Consider the following 18,532-nt stretch of genomic DNA (forward strand, 5'->3'; position numbering starts at 1 on the left):
TATATAACAATGTATTCCTGCTATACATTCTGCCTTACTGCAGTTAATTTATTTCTTTACCACAAATAAAATAAATGCAAAGCGTATATATACACAAAATAATTTATGAAGTGATGGGCATAAGTCAGCATATATACACGAACACTCCATGTAATTTGTTTCTTCTGAAAGCTCACCTGAAACTAGATAGAGACATTGCCTTTTTTCATGGTTCCTATAAAACTGGACCACAATTTAGGCTAAAATCACTAAAATAAAGTACTCCTCATTTGAGGAAAATCACTTTTTTTTTTTTATTTTTAATTTTTAATTTTTTTGGTGAAGAAGATCAGCCCTGAGCTAACACCCATTGCAAATCTTCCTCTTTTGATGAGGAAGATTGGCCCTAAGCTAACATCTGTGCCCATCTTCCTCTACTTTATATGGGATGCCACCACAGCGCGGCTTGACGAGTTGTGCATAGGTCCACGCCTGGCATAAGAACCTGCAAACCCCGGTCCACCAAAGCAGAGCACGTGAACTTAACCAGTATGCCACCAGGCCGGCCCCCATTAGTGATACATTTCAATGCTTTTTTAATATTTTATTATAATTTTTATGTGATGATGCTGGAACAAGTATACTAAATTTACTGCTATAGGAAATACTGTGGGAACCAAGCTCAAACTAAGTAATTGTAATAATTTGCCACCCATTAAACTGAAGATGCTGATGCAATTGTGCTATCCAAGAGATTAACTACCATTATCTACTTCTCTGGCACATAGAAGAATAATGGGATTTGTCTTTGTTCACTTTATTCTGATTTCTTTCCAAACTCGTTTTCCCATCAGGTGCTTCTCTGTCTCCAGTGATGACAAATCTTTTAAGGTTACCATCTATTGATGCAGGATCTAAATATAGCTTTCTACGCATGACTGCCCATGTAGACCATTTAGTCTAACTTCCCTTGAACTCTTCCTGTTAAAAACTGAGACTTAGTGGCTACATTATTATTAAAAATTGTATAATTAAACTCCCAAAGGTATTTGTATATAATTGAAGATTTCTTTCTTACATCATGGAGGGAAATGACATAGCGGGAATTTAAGACATCAGAGACAAGCAAGTGAGAAAAGAATTATGTGTCTGTATAACTTTTCTAGTGCCACTTGTGCCTCTGAAAGTAATACTATGTAGGCAACTGTCTACTTATAAACTCCTTCCTCAGAAAAGATTTGTATGGCCCTGAGTCACGAGCCATTACGAGTAAGTTCAGTGCATGATAATGGTACCAAGGAAAACCAGGTTCATTAAGTCTTTGTTCCTGGAAACAATATTAGAAGTGCTCATGGGTTAAATAAGCCATCTTTGCTTTATAAAAAAGACATCAATTTTTAATAACAAAAGAGAGAATTATTCTCTGAATTTTCTATGAAAGTTGCACCATTTATTCTATAAAACTATGCTGAACTTTATTGTATACAGGACATTAATTTAGACAAAAATTTATAATAATAAAATGTTGAAGTTTCTTATAATCTAACATTGAACAGATTTGCTTTCAGAAAACCTTTTTGATATGTAATGTATGTATAAAGAGTACTTAAATGGTATGTTACACTAGATAAATTTTCAAAAGAAAAAATACCTTTACAACTAAGACCCAGACCAAGAAACGGAAAATTACCAGAATCACCAAAACCTTCTACATGCTCCCTCCTAAGTCACTAGTCTCTTACCCCAATGGAGTAATTACATTCTTGGCTTTTATCATGGTAGATTATTTTTTTGGAACCATACATAAGTAGGTACCTAAAGCGTGTACTGTTTTATTCAACAGCATACTTGTGCAGCCCATATACATTGTTGCGTGCACTTGCAGTGCATTCATTCATGGTGTTGTATAGTATTTTTTGCAAATATATCATCATTTGTTTATGTACTTCAGTGTTGATAGACAGTTGAGTTGTTTTCTCTTTTTTCTATTACCAATAACGTTAACGTGAGCTTTCTTATACATGGCTTCTGGTAGAGATATGCACTCATTTATCTTCTGTATAAAATCAGGAGTTTAAAATGTATGTGTGTGTGTGTGTGTGTGAGTATAAAATTTATATTTAGTAAATATCATCATACAGTTTTCCACAGAAGTACGCAGATATATACTTCCACTAAACCTATCAGTTAGATGGGTCCAGATTGATGGTATTGGTGCTCCTGCAACCTGTGCAAGCATCTCTGTCATTAATGCCATTTCCATTTCAGGTCAGATTTGTCTAAAGATGTAACATAGTCTTTTATCATGAACATATTCACACCCGTCTGGTATATTTTAAAAATTTCCTCAAAGATAGAAGTGGTTCTATGTATTGATAGAATCATAACAATATAGGTACAGAATGTGGTAGCTGGAATATTCAATAATGGTTATACAGTTTAAGCCTCTCTTTTGACAAAAGGAAACAGAGGCCTAAAGAGAAAAAGTGATTTTTTTGATGGTCACAGTTATTGTAAATGAGAATAGAGATTCAGACCCAAATTTTTCGTCACTGCTTCTCCAGTTCATAGAATGTTTCTACAGAGAATTTCAAGCTAGGTTAAATTTGCTGCCTCATAAGAAAGAGCCACACACTTATCAAGATAGTGAGAACTATAAGTGTTTTGATTTAACAAATTTTGCTAACCAGCTTTTCACCAGTATGGAGCTCATTGCTTGTATCATTATACGTAGACCCTAATTGCCATCACTGTTTACACTTATGTTTAGGGATACCAATGCCTGAGCAGAAAAAAGGACTACAAAACAGGAATTGACCTATAACACTAACTCATTACACACATTTACAGAAGGAGGCTATGTTCTGGGAGCCAGAGATGGAAATTAGAGTCTATAAATGGTGGGATGATATTTTGGTCAGTGGCTAGGGCATGACCCATAGAAAAGATATGGCTGGAAAATCTAAAGAAAGTATAAAACCAAAAGGTGAGGTTGAGTAGTGAGAGAAGATGAACTTTTCCTAGTGAGGAAAGCTTTCTGATAGTGAAAATGTGTGTTGGGTTATAAATCAAAGTCACAGTTCCATTTACTGCAATGAAAACCAAATCTTTCCAAGAAGGATTTTGTCCATACAGATCTATGTTGAAGTATGGCTCTGGCTAATGTGGGCTTTCAACAGGGAATAATGGAATCATAGCCTGAGGGTGACAAGAACCAAGTGCTTCATCCTAAATACTGAGCAGGAAATGTTCTTAAAGTACATTGGTTCATCACAATACATTGATACTGGTTCTTTGGGAGCTAAGTGTGCCACTTCAGTTATGGCCCTTGGGATAGGGCCCCACAGAATGACATAAAATGGGGTGCTCTGGGATCAATTGTCTAAACTCATTTCTTAACAATGTGGAGACTGGGACGTAGATCAGTAGAGCAGTTTCAGGCATCTGGCTTGGACATGGGAATGGTGTGGCAAGCACGGGGAACTGTGAAGAAACCTCTACTCAGCTCTAACATAGAGCGAAAGCAGGGTCAGGAAAAACATGTATTAAGGAGGCTGGGTAGAGAGCTCCAAATATCACCTGAGTCTAGGATCTGCTACCCAAACCTGACAGATTGAGTGAACAAGTTCTAAAGAGGATAATGATGGATCCTAGAGACTATATCTGATGACATGATGCCGTGAAGGATACCAGTTTTCTATTAGCACCAGGGGTTTAGTGCCTGATAGGGAGTTAATTGGCTCTGTATTATCTTAGAAAGTTTTTGATCAATCTTATTTATATATATATATATTATATATATTAAACCAATGTTAAAGAGATGAGGAAACTGAGGCTCAATAAGATGAAGTAATCTAAGGTCACACCGATAGGTAAATGATAGTGTACAGAATTGAACTCAGGTCTGTCTCACTTTAAAGTTCATTTCTCAGTCCCATCTTGATGAGTTTCTTAAAATGAAAATAGAAACAAAAACAGAAAGTCTTTGTTTCCTGATGATGGATGAAGGCTATTAAATCAGTGTATTTAAAGAAAAAGATAAACAAAAAAAAAGGAAGGGATCTGAATAGACATTTTTTCCAATGAAAACATACAGGTATCTAACAAAGGTACTCAGAAATACTAATCATCAGAGAAATGCAAATCAAAACCATAAAGAGATACCACCCGACACAGAATGGCTTATATCACAAGAACAAGAAACAATAAGTGTTGGTGAGGAAGTGGAGTAAGGGAATCCATGTGCACTGTTGGTGGGAATGTAAATTGGTGCAGCCACTATGGAAAATAGTATGGAGGTTGTTCAAAAAATTAAAAATACAACTACCATTGGTCTAGCAATTCCATTTTTGAGTATTTTTCTGAAGTAAACAAAAACACTAACTTTAAAAGATATCTGTGCTCTCATATTCATTGCAACATTATTTACAATAACCAAGACGTAGAAGCAACCTAAGCGCCCGCGCCCATCAATGAATGAATGGATAAACTAAATGTGGTATATATACACAATGGAATATTATGCAGCCATAATAAAAGAATGAAATCTACCCATTTGCTACAACATAGAAGGATTTTTATTTATTTATTTATTTTTTTTTGTGAGGAAGATCAGCCCTGTGCTAACATCTGCCAATCCTCCTCTTTTTTTGTTGAGGAAGACTGGCCTGGGCTAACATCCGTGCCCATCTTCCTCCACTTTATATGGGATGCTGCGACAGCATGGCTTGCCAAGCAGTGCGTCGGTGGCAGCCGGGATCCAAACCGGCGAACCCCAGGCCGCAGCAGCAGAGCACGCACACTTAACCACTTGCGCCACCAGGCCAGCCCCCATAGAAGGATCTAAAGGGCATTATGCTAAGTGAAGTAAGTGAAAAAAAGACCAAGAAATACCACATGATCTCATTTATAAGTGGAATCTAAAAAACAAAATTTAAAAAAATGAACTCATATATACAGAGAACAAATTGAAGTATTGGAGGTTACCAGAGGTGGGGGTGGGGGTGGGAAAAATAGGTGAAGGGGGTCAAAAGTACAAGCTTCCAGTTATAAAATAAATAAGTCATGTGATGTAATATAGTTAATAATACTGTATTGCATATTTCAAAGTTGCTAAGAGAGTAGATTATAAATGTTCTTATCACAAGAAAAAAATTGTAATCGTGATGGCATTCACTAGACGTATTGCGGTTATCATTTCACAATATATATAAATATTATATCATTCTGTTATATACTTGAAACTAATATAATGTTACATGTCAATTATATCTCAATATAAAAATAATGGATACCTTTCTTCCTTACACATACATGTGAATGATGGCCAGTTGAATCCAAATTTATGTAACATTAATATTCTTAATTTTTATAGATATGAATATATTTAATATGTTTTTAATGAAGTACAGTGAGTTGGAAAGAGATTTAGAAAGTGATTGCGAGGTTCTGATGTGTGATATATTCTATGAATAACAAATAAATTATTTGAGATTATAAAAGAAAATATTTGAGATAATAAAGTATTTTTGTTTCTTGGAAAACTGTGTTCAATAAATAATGCAAGATGAATAACCAGCTGAAAATTGCATGTTTTTAATGTGTTATTTCATTCTTATGATGTTTGAAGTACATAACATTCAGCACATTTTATGCATTAAAGCGATACCTGAAATTACAGTATAGAACGTAAGGGAAAAACCTTGTATAATGTATTACTCTGTCCTCCAGAAACCAAGAGAGAGTGCCTCCATGTTCTTTTCATAACAACAACCTAAAATAAATAAATACTCTGAGAATCTGAAATTCAGTCGTGTATTTCATAACAATTAATTGCAAATTGATTATAGGGCAAACAATATGTACAGTTACCTTAATTAAGTTATTGGAATAGATTATAGGATAATCTAACCTCCAACCACTAAGCAAAGACCACTCTTAAAATTGTTTAGAATACAATTCCAGTTGACTTCACAAATATACAGAGAGCCAATATAAATCATACCAAATGAAGTACTATTGTAAATACTACCTGGTCTTTTTTTTTCCATTGAACACATGTTTTTGTTATAACTATTTCTTTCAACTTAAACTGTATCAATTGGGCATTTCAGTGTTGGAGATTTTTTAAAAATTTTAACTAGTATAATGCTATGAAAACTTAAAGGGAGATGGAGTCCTCTTTTCTAGTGACCATTGAGGAAGGTCAAGATGCTATACTTGCAACTTCTATTCATGCAGTTTCTGTACAGTTGTCAGTAGCACCATATCGGTTCTCCAGGGTTAGGGTAAGAGGGGAAATCTATAGGCTTATGTGAAGTCCAAGAGGTGCAATATAAATCTAGAGCTACTGATCCTGGGGTTGTCTGCAGATAATTGGGGCAGAATGATGAGGAATAAGGATCCGAGAACTTCTCTACATCAAATGATCCCTCTTCCTGATACTTAGCCCGGCCAATAAGCAAGAAGTGCAGATGGATTTTGTGGAAGATGAACATACTAGAATAAAATAAAATGGAGGGAATACTTCTCTGTAAATTGACAAAGAGTCCATTGTGCATCAATTATGCAGGGGACACATTCATTCATTCAATAGATATTCTTGAATGGCATCCTGGAGCCCAACATTGTAAACAGCAAAGTAAATATAATGGTGAACAAGCAGGAGATATTTTATTTGTTGTTATTCACTCATTTACTACTTATTTACTTCAAAGAGTTATGATGGAACATTTAGAGAATCATAACACAGAAAGAGACAAAGCTAATTTAACCCACTGACATTCCCTTTTGGATGAGGAAGACTATTAAACCAAGTGTTTAAAAAAAATTGGATCTTTAATAAGGGTAAGTTGAATTGACATGAATGGAGGAATTACACTGTCCAAGATATCTCTTTGGGACATACCCATGAACAGAGAAGGGATGTATAAAAAGACCCTCTCTGCAAAGAACAAAGTGAATTTGTTACTACTCTTTCTTAATTTGGAGAAAAGACTAAAGATAAATAATGACCGTCTCTTATACTCAATTTAGGTACAAAAGTAAGTAATGGAAAATATCCAAAATTTGTATTGGTGACATTAGAGGAACCTATGTCAAAGTGCCTGAACTTTAGCTGTCAGAATCTAGATAATTTAGTGCCAATTGTTTTTCTCAGGGCACTTTTCACGTCCTTATTCCTTAAGCTGTAGATGAGTGGGTTTAACATAGGGATGACAACTGTGTAGAAAACAGAGGCCATTTTGTCAGTGTCCATGGAGTAACTCGAGCTGGGTCGGAAATACATGAACAGGAGTGTGCCATGAAATATAGCCACAGTGATTAAGTGGGAGGCACATGTCGAGAAGGCTTTGTGTCTCCCCTTGGCTGAGTTCATTCTAAGTACGGTATTTATGATGTAGCAGTAGGAGATGAGTACAGTCATGATGTTGTACCCCAGAACACAACTACCTAAAGCAAACAACACTATCTCATTGATGGTTGTATCTGAAGTGGACAAGGATAGTAAGGGTGCAAAGTCACATAAAAAGTGATTGATGATATTGGAATTGCAGAATGACAATTGAAATGTGCAACAAGTATGGATCACTGAATTGATCAAACCTTCAATGTAGACAATGGACACTAGCAGGGTACAGACTCTCCTGGACATGACAATTGTATAAAGAAGTGGATTGCAAATGGCTACGTAACGATCGTACGCCATGACAGCCAACATGAGACACTCCACATTTGCAAAGACACCAAAAAAGTACATCTGAATGGCACATAAATTATATGGAATCCTCTTTTGCTCAGATAAGAAATCAGCCAGCATCTTGGGAGAGACAGTGGAGGAGTAGCAGACATCACAGAATGACAGATTGCTCAGGAAATAATACATGGGCGTGTGGAGTCTGGGCTCCATCTTGATCAGCAGGATCATCCCTAGATTGGCAATCACAGTGACGCCATAAACCAGCAGAAAGAGCACAAAGAGCCCCTGCTGCACCTCCTGTCTGTCAGAAAGTCCCAGGAGCATGAAGTCAGTGAACACAGTGCAGTTCTCAACAGCCATCACTCGGGGCTGGAAATCCCTGGCTTTGAAAGAAGGAAATGGGAGTGGAGGGTGACATTATCTTACTATCTTATATAAGTCTTTTATATTTTTTCGGTAATTAGAAAAATAGATAAACAATGTTAAGTCTGGTTTAGATAAATTGATCACCTGGAAATATATACAGTTTAACATAAACCCATAAAACGTTAATGATGATATACTGCTTACACTTGTATAGTACTGTATAGAGTTTGTAGGAAACTTTCATCTAAATTAAATCATATAAGTACCTATGTAGTATTTAGGATAATTTTTGGTACTTCTATTTTGTATATTAAGAACTTGATGTCCTCAGAGTAGAGGCAATAATTCTTATAATTAGTTGATCCAGAACACCCACAACTTGTGACAAGATTGTTTTTTTTTCAATGTTGTAGAAAGTTTGTTATGTCCTGTAATAGAGAAGCATAGTTAAGTGATAGATGCAGGTGACGAATATATTTTTTTTGTTTTTCCCTGATCGTCTAGAATTGTGGAGTAGGAGAGCTATGTCAGGTTCCTGGATATTACACACTCCACTTCCTCATTAAAACCTTCGTGTCCTATCTGGACTCAGTTAACAAAGGATAGAGATAGACTGTGATTCAGGACCCACTGGATCAGGGAGGGTGGAGGTTGCTAGAGAACAAGGTGGAAGGATCTCCATGAGTGATGCACTAGAGTGCACAGACAGGAATATGCCAGGGCTAAACAGGCTGCCTCTGACAGTTACTCTGGCTCAGGCAAGATTGTGAAGAATGCTTGGGACCTAATTTTAGGTATGCTGATAACACAGATGAGAGGCAAGAAAGGGATTGTGGTTACTGCATGAGTCCCTCTGCCCTAATTGACTAGAATGCACATGATCTATTCACTAGCAGATCAGATGTGTAAGACACGTGATAAAAGTCTTCATGGGTCCAAAGTCTCACATTACTGGAGAGAGAGTCATGCCTGAACTGTGCCCACGTCCTAATCCCTAGAAATTGTAATTATGTTTTACTGCTTTCTTTGACACCTATCTCTCTTGAATATCTCTGAAATCTGCCTTCCTTTGCTTTGAATGAGTTGGTGGTCCTTGGGAGGCCATTTGAATCCTATGTCCCGCTGTTATATTTTAACCAAACCAATTATGTTATATACAATGTCATCCATGATCTCCTCTGTTCTGTGCGAATACAAGCAAAGTGAAGATGAAGGTAGATGAAGGACAGAAAAAGAACATCTGAATAATTATCTAGTGACCAACATGCAGGTCTCTAAAATTTTGGCCTAATCTCAGTAAAATATCTGTCTCTGTAGACATATCTATGAAACAAATCCTTTCCTTAAAAAAGAAAATATCTTTAAAAATGTTCAAATATAGGTAAGATATTAAAAATAAATGTCTGATCACTTCCATTATCCATGCTTCCATTTTAGTGTATTCCCTGCCATTTATGTTTATATTTATTTAAAATAGATTGATAAAATTAATTAAAATAAAGTTCATATAATATTTAATACCCTCCTTTGCCTTTATAACTTGTTTCAGTCAAAAAAGGACAAAAGAACTAAAAAAAAATCTGAATTAGAAATCAGATACACAACAAGAAATATTGTACCTGATCCAGAACTACTGACTCCTTTGCTGCCTGCTGTTCTGTCTGTAGGAGGGTCAGCATTGTCTCCTGACTGCCCTGGATTGTTTAACCATCTCTGGATCTGGTCCCTGGATGTTAAACACTCGGTCTCTGAGGAATAAGTGACAGATATAATAATATGGTTTATCATCTATTATTTACTACTGTCTGGATGATTGAGAAAGAAGTAAGGAAATTTTTAAAAAATGTTACTTTTGTCCCTGTCTACCTTACTGCCCATTATTATACACATTTAACAACAGTAAAATGACTACAGTCAATGAGCATTCCTTCTTTCCAGATCACCAATCCCTTACAGGCATTTCATCTTAATTCCAAAATTTAGGAAACAAGTACAAATCCACTCATGCTCATACACTTACGCAGATACACATACACAAACACTCACCCCTTAAACACATTCACAAAGTAAAGATGGTTTGTAAATACAGCAAAAAACTGACCATAATCACACTGCCTAGATATAACTAGATTTTGTTGTCTATGTTATGGGATTTTTAATTAAAAAAAAAAGTGTTTCTATTGCTATACATTAATTTATTCAATCTATCTTCTACCAATGTCTACTTGCTTTATATACAATGTTCACATCATAAAAACTCTGATATGACTAAAATTATACTTACATAATTTATCATTGAAAGGTCTTTCTTCAGAATAAATTCTAAGAAATGGCCTTTAAGAGCAAAGAGATTTGACTTAAGATAAATAAAATTATGCTCTTTTTACCATAGTCAGATGTTTTATGTTATCTAATTATCACCACATATTATCATATGTTTAATTCTATGACCTATGTCCTCAGTTGTCTCTAGCAAACTCATTACACGATACAAAAATTGAAACCCAAAGGTGATAAATCAACTTTTAGAGTCTCGTAGACATTAAATTTCGTTGAATCCATAGAAATTGCTTGCAATACATTCCTGAATACAGTGCAATGAAACAAATTTGTCTTAAAAGATAACACTCTTAAATACTTGAATAGAAAGTTGTAGTATGTTTATGCTAAAGTGACATTTGAAAATTCACAAAACTAATGACCTGTAGACTCCAAGATTTCTGAGAGAACTGAGAGACGATTCAAGTCCCACTTCTTAGCCATGGTAGGATCTCAATAGCATTGAGGGCAGAAGAGTTGTCACATTGGGAGGTCATCTCTGTTATTAGTATCAGCTGTGCATTGGAACATAATTAATATGGGTGTGAAGAGAAAATGATGTGGAGGGCAGTTACTTTGCACAACTTCAGAAAGCAAAAAGATAACAAAGAAATTGGTGTCCTTTGATGTTGTGTAATCTGACAGTTTAGGGGGATAATCTCTGCATTGTCCATTTATTGAGTAATATTTTATCATGTGTGTGAATCATTGCTCCACACTTACAAGCATAGGCTGCTATGTATTCTTTAAATATCTAAATTTGATTAAGGTTCCAGAAAATGTGCCATAATCACATACATTAGCTGTACATCTTGAGTCTTAATGCAGCTAATTTAATTGCCACAAACCTGTTGATGAAAAATTCGTGCAAACAAACAGCATAGAAAATAAGATGTGGAAGGCTTATATCAGTTTATGCATTCTAATATTTCAGATAGTTTCATGTTTCTTGAGAAAAATCACCTGGATTAAACAGAAACATAAGTTTTAAAGTTATTTTTATTTACTTACTTTGTTGTTATGGAGTTTCTCCTTTCTTTCTATAAAGCTAGAATACTGTTCAGGTAAATTCATTTAAATTAGTATCTTTCTAGTTCTTTGAAAAGTGATTTTAGTGACAATTTTTAATGTCTTTTCACAATGTATTGTTATTCCTTGTGTGATGATCCTGATAATAAAATACAAAATGTCCTCCTGTGGGAGATATTGTTGATGCAAATCTCAAAACACCTAAGTAATTGCTAGTAATTTTCCACCAGGTAAACACAAGAAAATGATATAGTTGCGGTACTTAAAAGCTTTACTACCGTTCTCTGCTTCTCTGGTGCGTATTTGAAGGAGGTGGAGTCATCCTTGTTCACCTTTTTCTGATTCCTTGCCGTATTCATTTTTCCTCAGGTCTTTCCTGTCTCCAGGAATGCTAACTTCCTCAGGCTATCCTTTGTTTAGGCAGGATCCAGACTTTATCTTCATAAACTTGGCTTCCCCTCGGACTATGAAGTCTAATTCCCATTTCCCATTAAATCTGGAGCATGGGTAACAATATCTTGCTGAAAATTGGATAATCAAAATTACTTCTGAAAATGTTTCTGTGTTAATAGAGAATGGCTTTCTTTATGTGGTGAAGAGACTGAAGGTCGAATATAAGACATCAGAGACAAAGAGTAAGAAAAAAATGTGTGTCTACTTGACTTGTCTGGTATCACTGATGCCCCTAAACATAATATTCTGTAGGCAACTGTCTACTTCTAAACTTCTTCCAGAAAATTGTTGTCTGACCCTGAGGCATGGACCATTATCATATAAGTTCAGTGCATGATAATGCTGCCAAGGAAAACCAGGTTCACTAAGTCCCCCCATTTCAGGAAACAAGAGATCAGTGCCTGTGGTTACTAACATCTCTGCTTTATTACCAAGTCAGCACTTTTTAGTAACATAAAAGATAATCATTTAAAGGAATAGTCTATGAAAGTTGTATGCTTTATTAATTTTACAAGAATATCCTGAAAGTATATTGTGTTGAAGAAACTGTTAGAGATATAAAATTAATAATGAAATCCTGCAGCCGACTACAATCTCAGATAAATAGTCTCTATTTTTAGAAAAATCTTTAAAATTATATTTATATATATATATTTTAAAGCAAGTGAATTTTTGAAAATTAAAACATTCTGCATCCAAACCCTGACCAAAAAAACAGAACTCAATGAGCTTTGCAGAGACTGTCCATGGGACCTAACACAAACTGATGTCCAATATGATAGATAGTTCTGTATGTTTTTAAAAAACTGTACAGAAGTGAAATCATTCACTTTTCATCCTTTTGATGAATAAATTATAAGCAATAAGATATACTGGAGTATGTGAGGAAACTAGTTGGTTTAAAACTAATTTGGCCTGAACTTGTTTCTTCCAAAAAGGCCTGCCACAGCCTGTTGAGCATGCACTGTATATCTGCCTCAATCATTTACAATGTCCCAAAGCCAAGAACGATGCCCTTAAAGATAGGGATGTAGCTTCCCCCCATGTTGATGCTTCTCTAAGGATAAGCATCTTTTCCCAGAAACTATGAATTAATTACTGACCTGCTATAACTCATCTCCTGACCACTGATCTGCTGTGCTAGCCAAGCCTCTTGTGACAGTAGTAAAAGAGATATTTGTGTCATATATGATTTACATTCTTTGTTCCAAGACAGTGTATGAACACTCTCCACTCCCTGCTTCTTTGCAAAGTTTCCTTCTTTGGTGAAAAAGTTCTCCTGGGCTATAGTCCTAGTACTAGCTCATAATAAACTCACTCCAATATTGATTTACAGATTGATCGTGGATTATTTGCATTAACACTTTTATGCCTGGATTCTTTCACTCGACATTATGTATACAAAATTCCTCCGTGCTGTTACATGTGGTAATAGCTCATTCACTCTCTTTGCTGTGTAGTGTCCCAAGGAACAAACATACTATAGATTATTTGTTGATTTCAAATAATGCTACATACCAAATGCTACATTTGGGTGTACATACTCACTCATTTCTATTGGGTATAAAACTAGAAATGGAATTTTAGGGCCAGCTGTAATAGGTATTGCCATACAGTTTAACAAAGTTGAAAGTCAGTTCTGAGTTCTACAGTCACATGTGAGAGCCCAGTTCTTCCACATTCACACAAGTACTTGATATCAATATTGTGAATCTTCTTCATTTTAGCTACTTTTTAGGTGAGTCATGGTAGCTCATTGAGATTTTAATTTTTATTTACCTTAGTGGTAGTAAAGTGTATAACAATTTCTGTGAAGTGTCTTTTGAAGTCTTAGTGCAAAATGGGAGGCCAGTTAGAGGAGCTGTTTTCAAAAGCCCTTCCTCTTCCACAACTCACACTCTCTAGCTGATATCATTATTGCCATTGAGATCAAATCAGCCTAGAGATACAATATAATACTTTTGTATGAAGATGAATCTATTGGCCTTTTTTTTTTGGTTTGTTTGTTTTTTTTTAAATATCTCCAATAGTGGGGACAGGTTTACAGAGCAATAGAATCATAGAGATGGATTTTGGCAACTGGAGAGAAACTTAGAGATACAGAGTGGGGATGGAGGTCTAGTGAGGAAGAGTGATTTGTGAAACACCACGGTATTTAGAGTTGCTTAGGGTGCCTGGTTCATAGCATATTTCTGGAGAGGAATTTCCAGAGAGGTTAAAGGTTGCTGCCTCTGACTTTAACAGGCAGCCTCCCATATACTAGGTCATGGAGCTTACTACTGCTGTATTCTAACAAATGTGCTTATACAACCTACCACCAGTATATATCTATCTGTTCATAGTGCTATATGATGAAATATTTGAGCATATGGCCCTAATCTACCAGCAGTATGTCATTATTACCTTTAGAGATAGATTTCAGTGCCAAGTCTCAAGAAAATGAGTCCAGATATAGAAACATGCCTATTGTATCAACCCACTTCACACCATCATTGGTAATATCCTTTTTGTATGATAAGATTTTCCATCAGTCTCTGGTGGATGTGTGAGAATGGTGCGATGTAATGATGCAGAGAGTGGATGAGAAGGGTGAGAATTAAAGGAGATGAGCTACAATAGATCAAAAGTTTTGATATTCTGATTTCCCTATTTCTGTCGAATCCCATCATGGAAGGGTTACTTCACACCATTGGCCCCAAGATTCTATTTAGTCATGAATGAGGGGGAGTAGAATATGTGACCCCAAAATATGCCACTTGTGAGTGTGAATTACTTCAAGCTGAAGACAACCAAGGCCCAACACACTCAGGAAGAGCTGCTTATCTTCCCCTCAACTGCCTAAAAGAATTTAGATAGAGGGCTTGCACCAACAAAGAGCTAATCCCAAAGATAACTTTTTATCAGAAAGACTTCTTTGCATGGCATGGCAAACATTTGTTTACCAAACAATTATTCTTCTCATCTTCCTGTGAGTTGTCTTCCTCCCCTTTGAAGTCGGGAGCCTTACCCCCTTCTCCTTAGCCCAGGATCGCATATAAATCTGACCTGCCTGACTGTCTTTGGGCCTCATGTCTTTGGTGCTTCTGTAGGTATGAAATTTGTTTTTCTCCTGTTAACTGTCTAATGTCAATTTAATTATTATATCAGCCAAAGAACCTAGAAAATAATAAGGGAAAAATTTCCACCCCTATGTGAATTGATAATGCAATATTCCAGTAAATGAGTTTTCAACCTCTAATTGCATAAATTGGAGATGAAACCTATAATTAATCAAATTATTTTTTTCCTATTTTTAAACGCACACTTATTGGGCTTTTGATACCTCATTTATTGAGTTTAAAATTCCCTTCTTGGGGCCGGCCCGTGGTTTAGCGGTTAAGTGCGCGCACTCCACTACCGGCGGCCCGGGTTCGGATCCCAGGCACTCACCGATGCACCACTTCTCTGGCCATGCTGAGGCCGCGTCTCACATACAGCAACTAGAATGATGTGCAGCTATGACATACAACTATCTCCTGGGGGTTTGGGGGGGAAAAAAAAAGGGGAGGATTGGCAATAGATGTTAGCTCAGAGCCGGTCTTCCTCAGCAAAAAGAGGAGGATTAGCATGGATGTTAGCTCAGGGCTGATCTTCCTCACAAAAATAAATAAATAAATAAATAAATAAATAAATAAATAAATAAATAAAAACTTTAAAAAAATAAATAAATAAAATAAAATTCCCTTCTTGTTAGTTCTCACTAATTAGATCTGATTAAAGGGGTGAGTAGGCAGATCAAATCAACCTTTACATGATGTTACTGTTATATGTCATGATTCGAAGATGTCATGTGTATAACTTCTGAATAGGTGACAATCTACTGACCATTTGTTTGTTTGGACTTTAACATATTTCAAACAATGTTTTCTGCCATGTTGCTGCTACTAAGAAATATTCACAAAAGTGTATTGGTAAATTGAGAAAATATGGCATAGGTGGACACCCTTACAACTTTTTTTACATAAAAGCATTAACCATAGATTTTTTTCCACGATGATCTTTTCCCCTAACCTGTTACTGTGTTCCACAAATGCCACTTTGAATAACGGAGGAGACTCTTGGTCTTTATTTCCATTTTGAAGTGCTTTCACATAGGACATTTACAATTCCTTAAGGGGTACAGTTCTAATGGATAACTAAGAATGTCATTGAGTCTTTTGTGGTCCTTCAAATATACAGTCACATTTTCTCCACAAACTGCTTCCAGTGCTTTGACGTTAGAAATCTTGAGCAAGGACAGATGAAGCAGAGCATATCAAGAAGTAGGCATATGAATGTTTTTTCCTTTCTGAGTAATTAATTAAAATGTCTTTATAGATTTATTACTTTAGTATACATTATCATTTTATGTACTTTCTTAAATACTGTAAAATATATATCAAGACACATATCATATGTTCATTTAAACTGTTTTGACCAATATATAATAAACACTCAAAAAGGTTATCAGATATGTAGTTTTTATTATTTATTTGTTTTTCCCTGTTGTGTTCCAGATACACTGCAGGAACTGGATTGACAGGGATGATACACTCAGCCTTGAGCAAAGAATTCTCACAGTCTCATATTGGAGGCAATGGTCTAATAGAGTGAAAGAGAAAATCATGCCTTGAGGTGAGTATTATTAATAAACCACAACAAGAGCATTTAATCAGGACTGAGAAGGGAAAAGAAGGGAAGAAGAGGTGAGTAGAAGTGACTGAGTTGAGAATTTCAGCTCAAGGATGTACATTACCAGGACCCTCCATTTTGCTCTCTATCCTTCCCATGTTGGACTTCATATCCTCTAGGAAGGCATTGTCTGTGCACCTCAGCATCTCTAGTTCCCAGACTCTCTGTCTAGAATCCTTTCTTTTCCCCACCATCCATTGTATCTCTATTCCTTGTTTAGATCTGACACTGAATTTCAAAGAATATTTTCCTCTCTGCACCTTAGATTGAGACATTTTGCTTGAACTTAGATTATCTTGCTTTTTAAATTCTGGGTCATGTATAGTTTATTATAAATTATTTGTAAGATTAATTAATTAATGTTTCTCATTTCCACTACATTATAGTATTATTAGTATAGGAACTACTGGATTCACCATCAAATGCAAATCACCTAGAAGCACAACAGGAACATTCTAAATTCTAATAGTTCTTAGAATAATTAAATTAATGCATAAAATAAACATCAAGCAAATGAAAAATTAACAGACTAAAATGGATATTGGAAAGTTTTCCAAAAATAGAGAGCACCTTCTTTAAACTGAAGACATATAACAAATTATAGCATATTTGACAATCTCCAAAATATTGCTATCACTATGGCTTAGTAAATACTTATTATATTTATTAAAATATTTGAAACAACATTATAGTATAACAAATTATTTGAAAAACACAAGGGTATGTTCGTGTGTCGATATGTACATAACTATGCATTTATTAACATATATATATACCTGTTTACTTACAAAACAAATTTTATTTTTTAGGTTTTCCAGAGACTCTTTCATCCTTGTTCTGTAGGCTATAAATCAGTGTGTTTAACATGAGAATCACAAGGGTGTAAAACAATATGGTCATTTTGTCTCGATCTAGGGAGTAAAAAGAGCCCAGTTCCCTGGAAGATTAGAACAGCAGTTAAGTGGGAGGTGCAGGTGGAGAAAGCTTTGAACCTCCCTTCAGCAGAGTGGATCTTCAAGACTGATAGGATAGTATAACAATAAGAGATAAGAACTCTTGAAATAGTACTCAGTTCAATGAAGCCAAAAAAGTTAAATATCCTTAACTCATTGACCTGTGTATCTGAGCAAGAGAGCAAAAGGAGAGGAGGGATATCACAGAAGAACTGGTTAATCTCATTTGACCCACAGAAACATAAGTAGAATGTTAATGTTGTGTGTATCAAAGCATCTGCCATTCCCACCAGATAAACCCCAGCCATCAGCAGAGAGCACACTCTGCTGGACTTGTTGACTCTATAGAGCAAGGGGTTGCTAAGGACCTTCTACCTATCAAATGTCATTATTGTCAGCAGTAGACACTCAGAAACCTAAAAAGTACAGGAGATGAAGAATTGCAGAGCACAGTCAATGATGGGAATTGATTTTCTTAGCAAATAGGTCTGCCAGCATCTTGGGCCCAGTTGCCGTAGAATAGTAGAGGTCACAGAGAGAGAGCTGGCTGAGGAAAAAGTACATGGGCATGTGCAGTTGGTAATCCATTCTAATTAAAATGATGGTTCCAAATTTTACTAGGAGATTAGTAAGATAAACAATGAGAAACTTGGTAGACAGGGATTTAATATCAGAGTTACTAGTCATTCCCAAGAGAGAGAATTCGGTCAAGGAAGAGCAATTTCTCTTTGACATTCTTCTTTGTTTTTGTTCTAAAATGCTACAAAAATGATCCAGAAAATGATAGCTCAGGATTTGACTCTTTTGGATACCCCAAAAATATTATCTGTAATACACAACATGATTTGTTTTTGTAAATTGTCTTCCTTAACCTCAGAAAATAGACCAAAACTGTCAATTTTAAAGAGGTATTATTGTCTTTTGAAAAAAGGAGAAGTGTCTAGGATAAGGTGTTTATAATCTTTGATTCTAACTGTCTGTGTCATTCTTGAAACATGTAACTCATCTTGGCTTCTGTCACTCA

At 35.6% G+C, this 18,532-nt stretch overlaps 1 protein-coding gene and 1 pseudogene across 1 annotated transcript; both read right to left on the bottom strand.

Moving 5' to 3' along the window:
* Nucleotides 1–7,099: 7,099 nt before the first annotated feature.
* LOC131395401 (olfactory receptor 5W2-like) lies at nucleotides 7,100–8,038 on the bottom strand. The gene has a single exon (XM_058527290.1). The coding sequence runs from the start codon at nucleotides 8,036–8,038 to the stop codon at nucleotides 7,100–7,102; it is 939 nt and encodes a 312-aa protein (XP_058383273.1).
* Nucleotides 8,039–8,171: 133 nt separating this feature from the next.
* Nucleotides 8,172–18,243, bottom strand: LOC131395402 (olfactory receptor 5W2-like; annotated as a pseudogene).
* Between the last annotated feature and the right edge of the window lie 289 nt (nucleotides 18,244–18,532).

Source organism: Diceros bicornis, chromosome 31 (assembly GCF_020826845.1).
Source record: "Diceros bicornis minor isolate mBicDic1 chromosome 31, mDicBic1.mat.cur, whole genome shotgun sequence".
In the NCBI taxonomy this organism is placed as follows: Eukaryota; Metazoa; Chordata; class Mammalia; order Perissodactyla; family Rhinocerotidae; genus Diceros; species Diceros bicornis.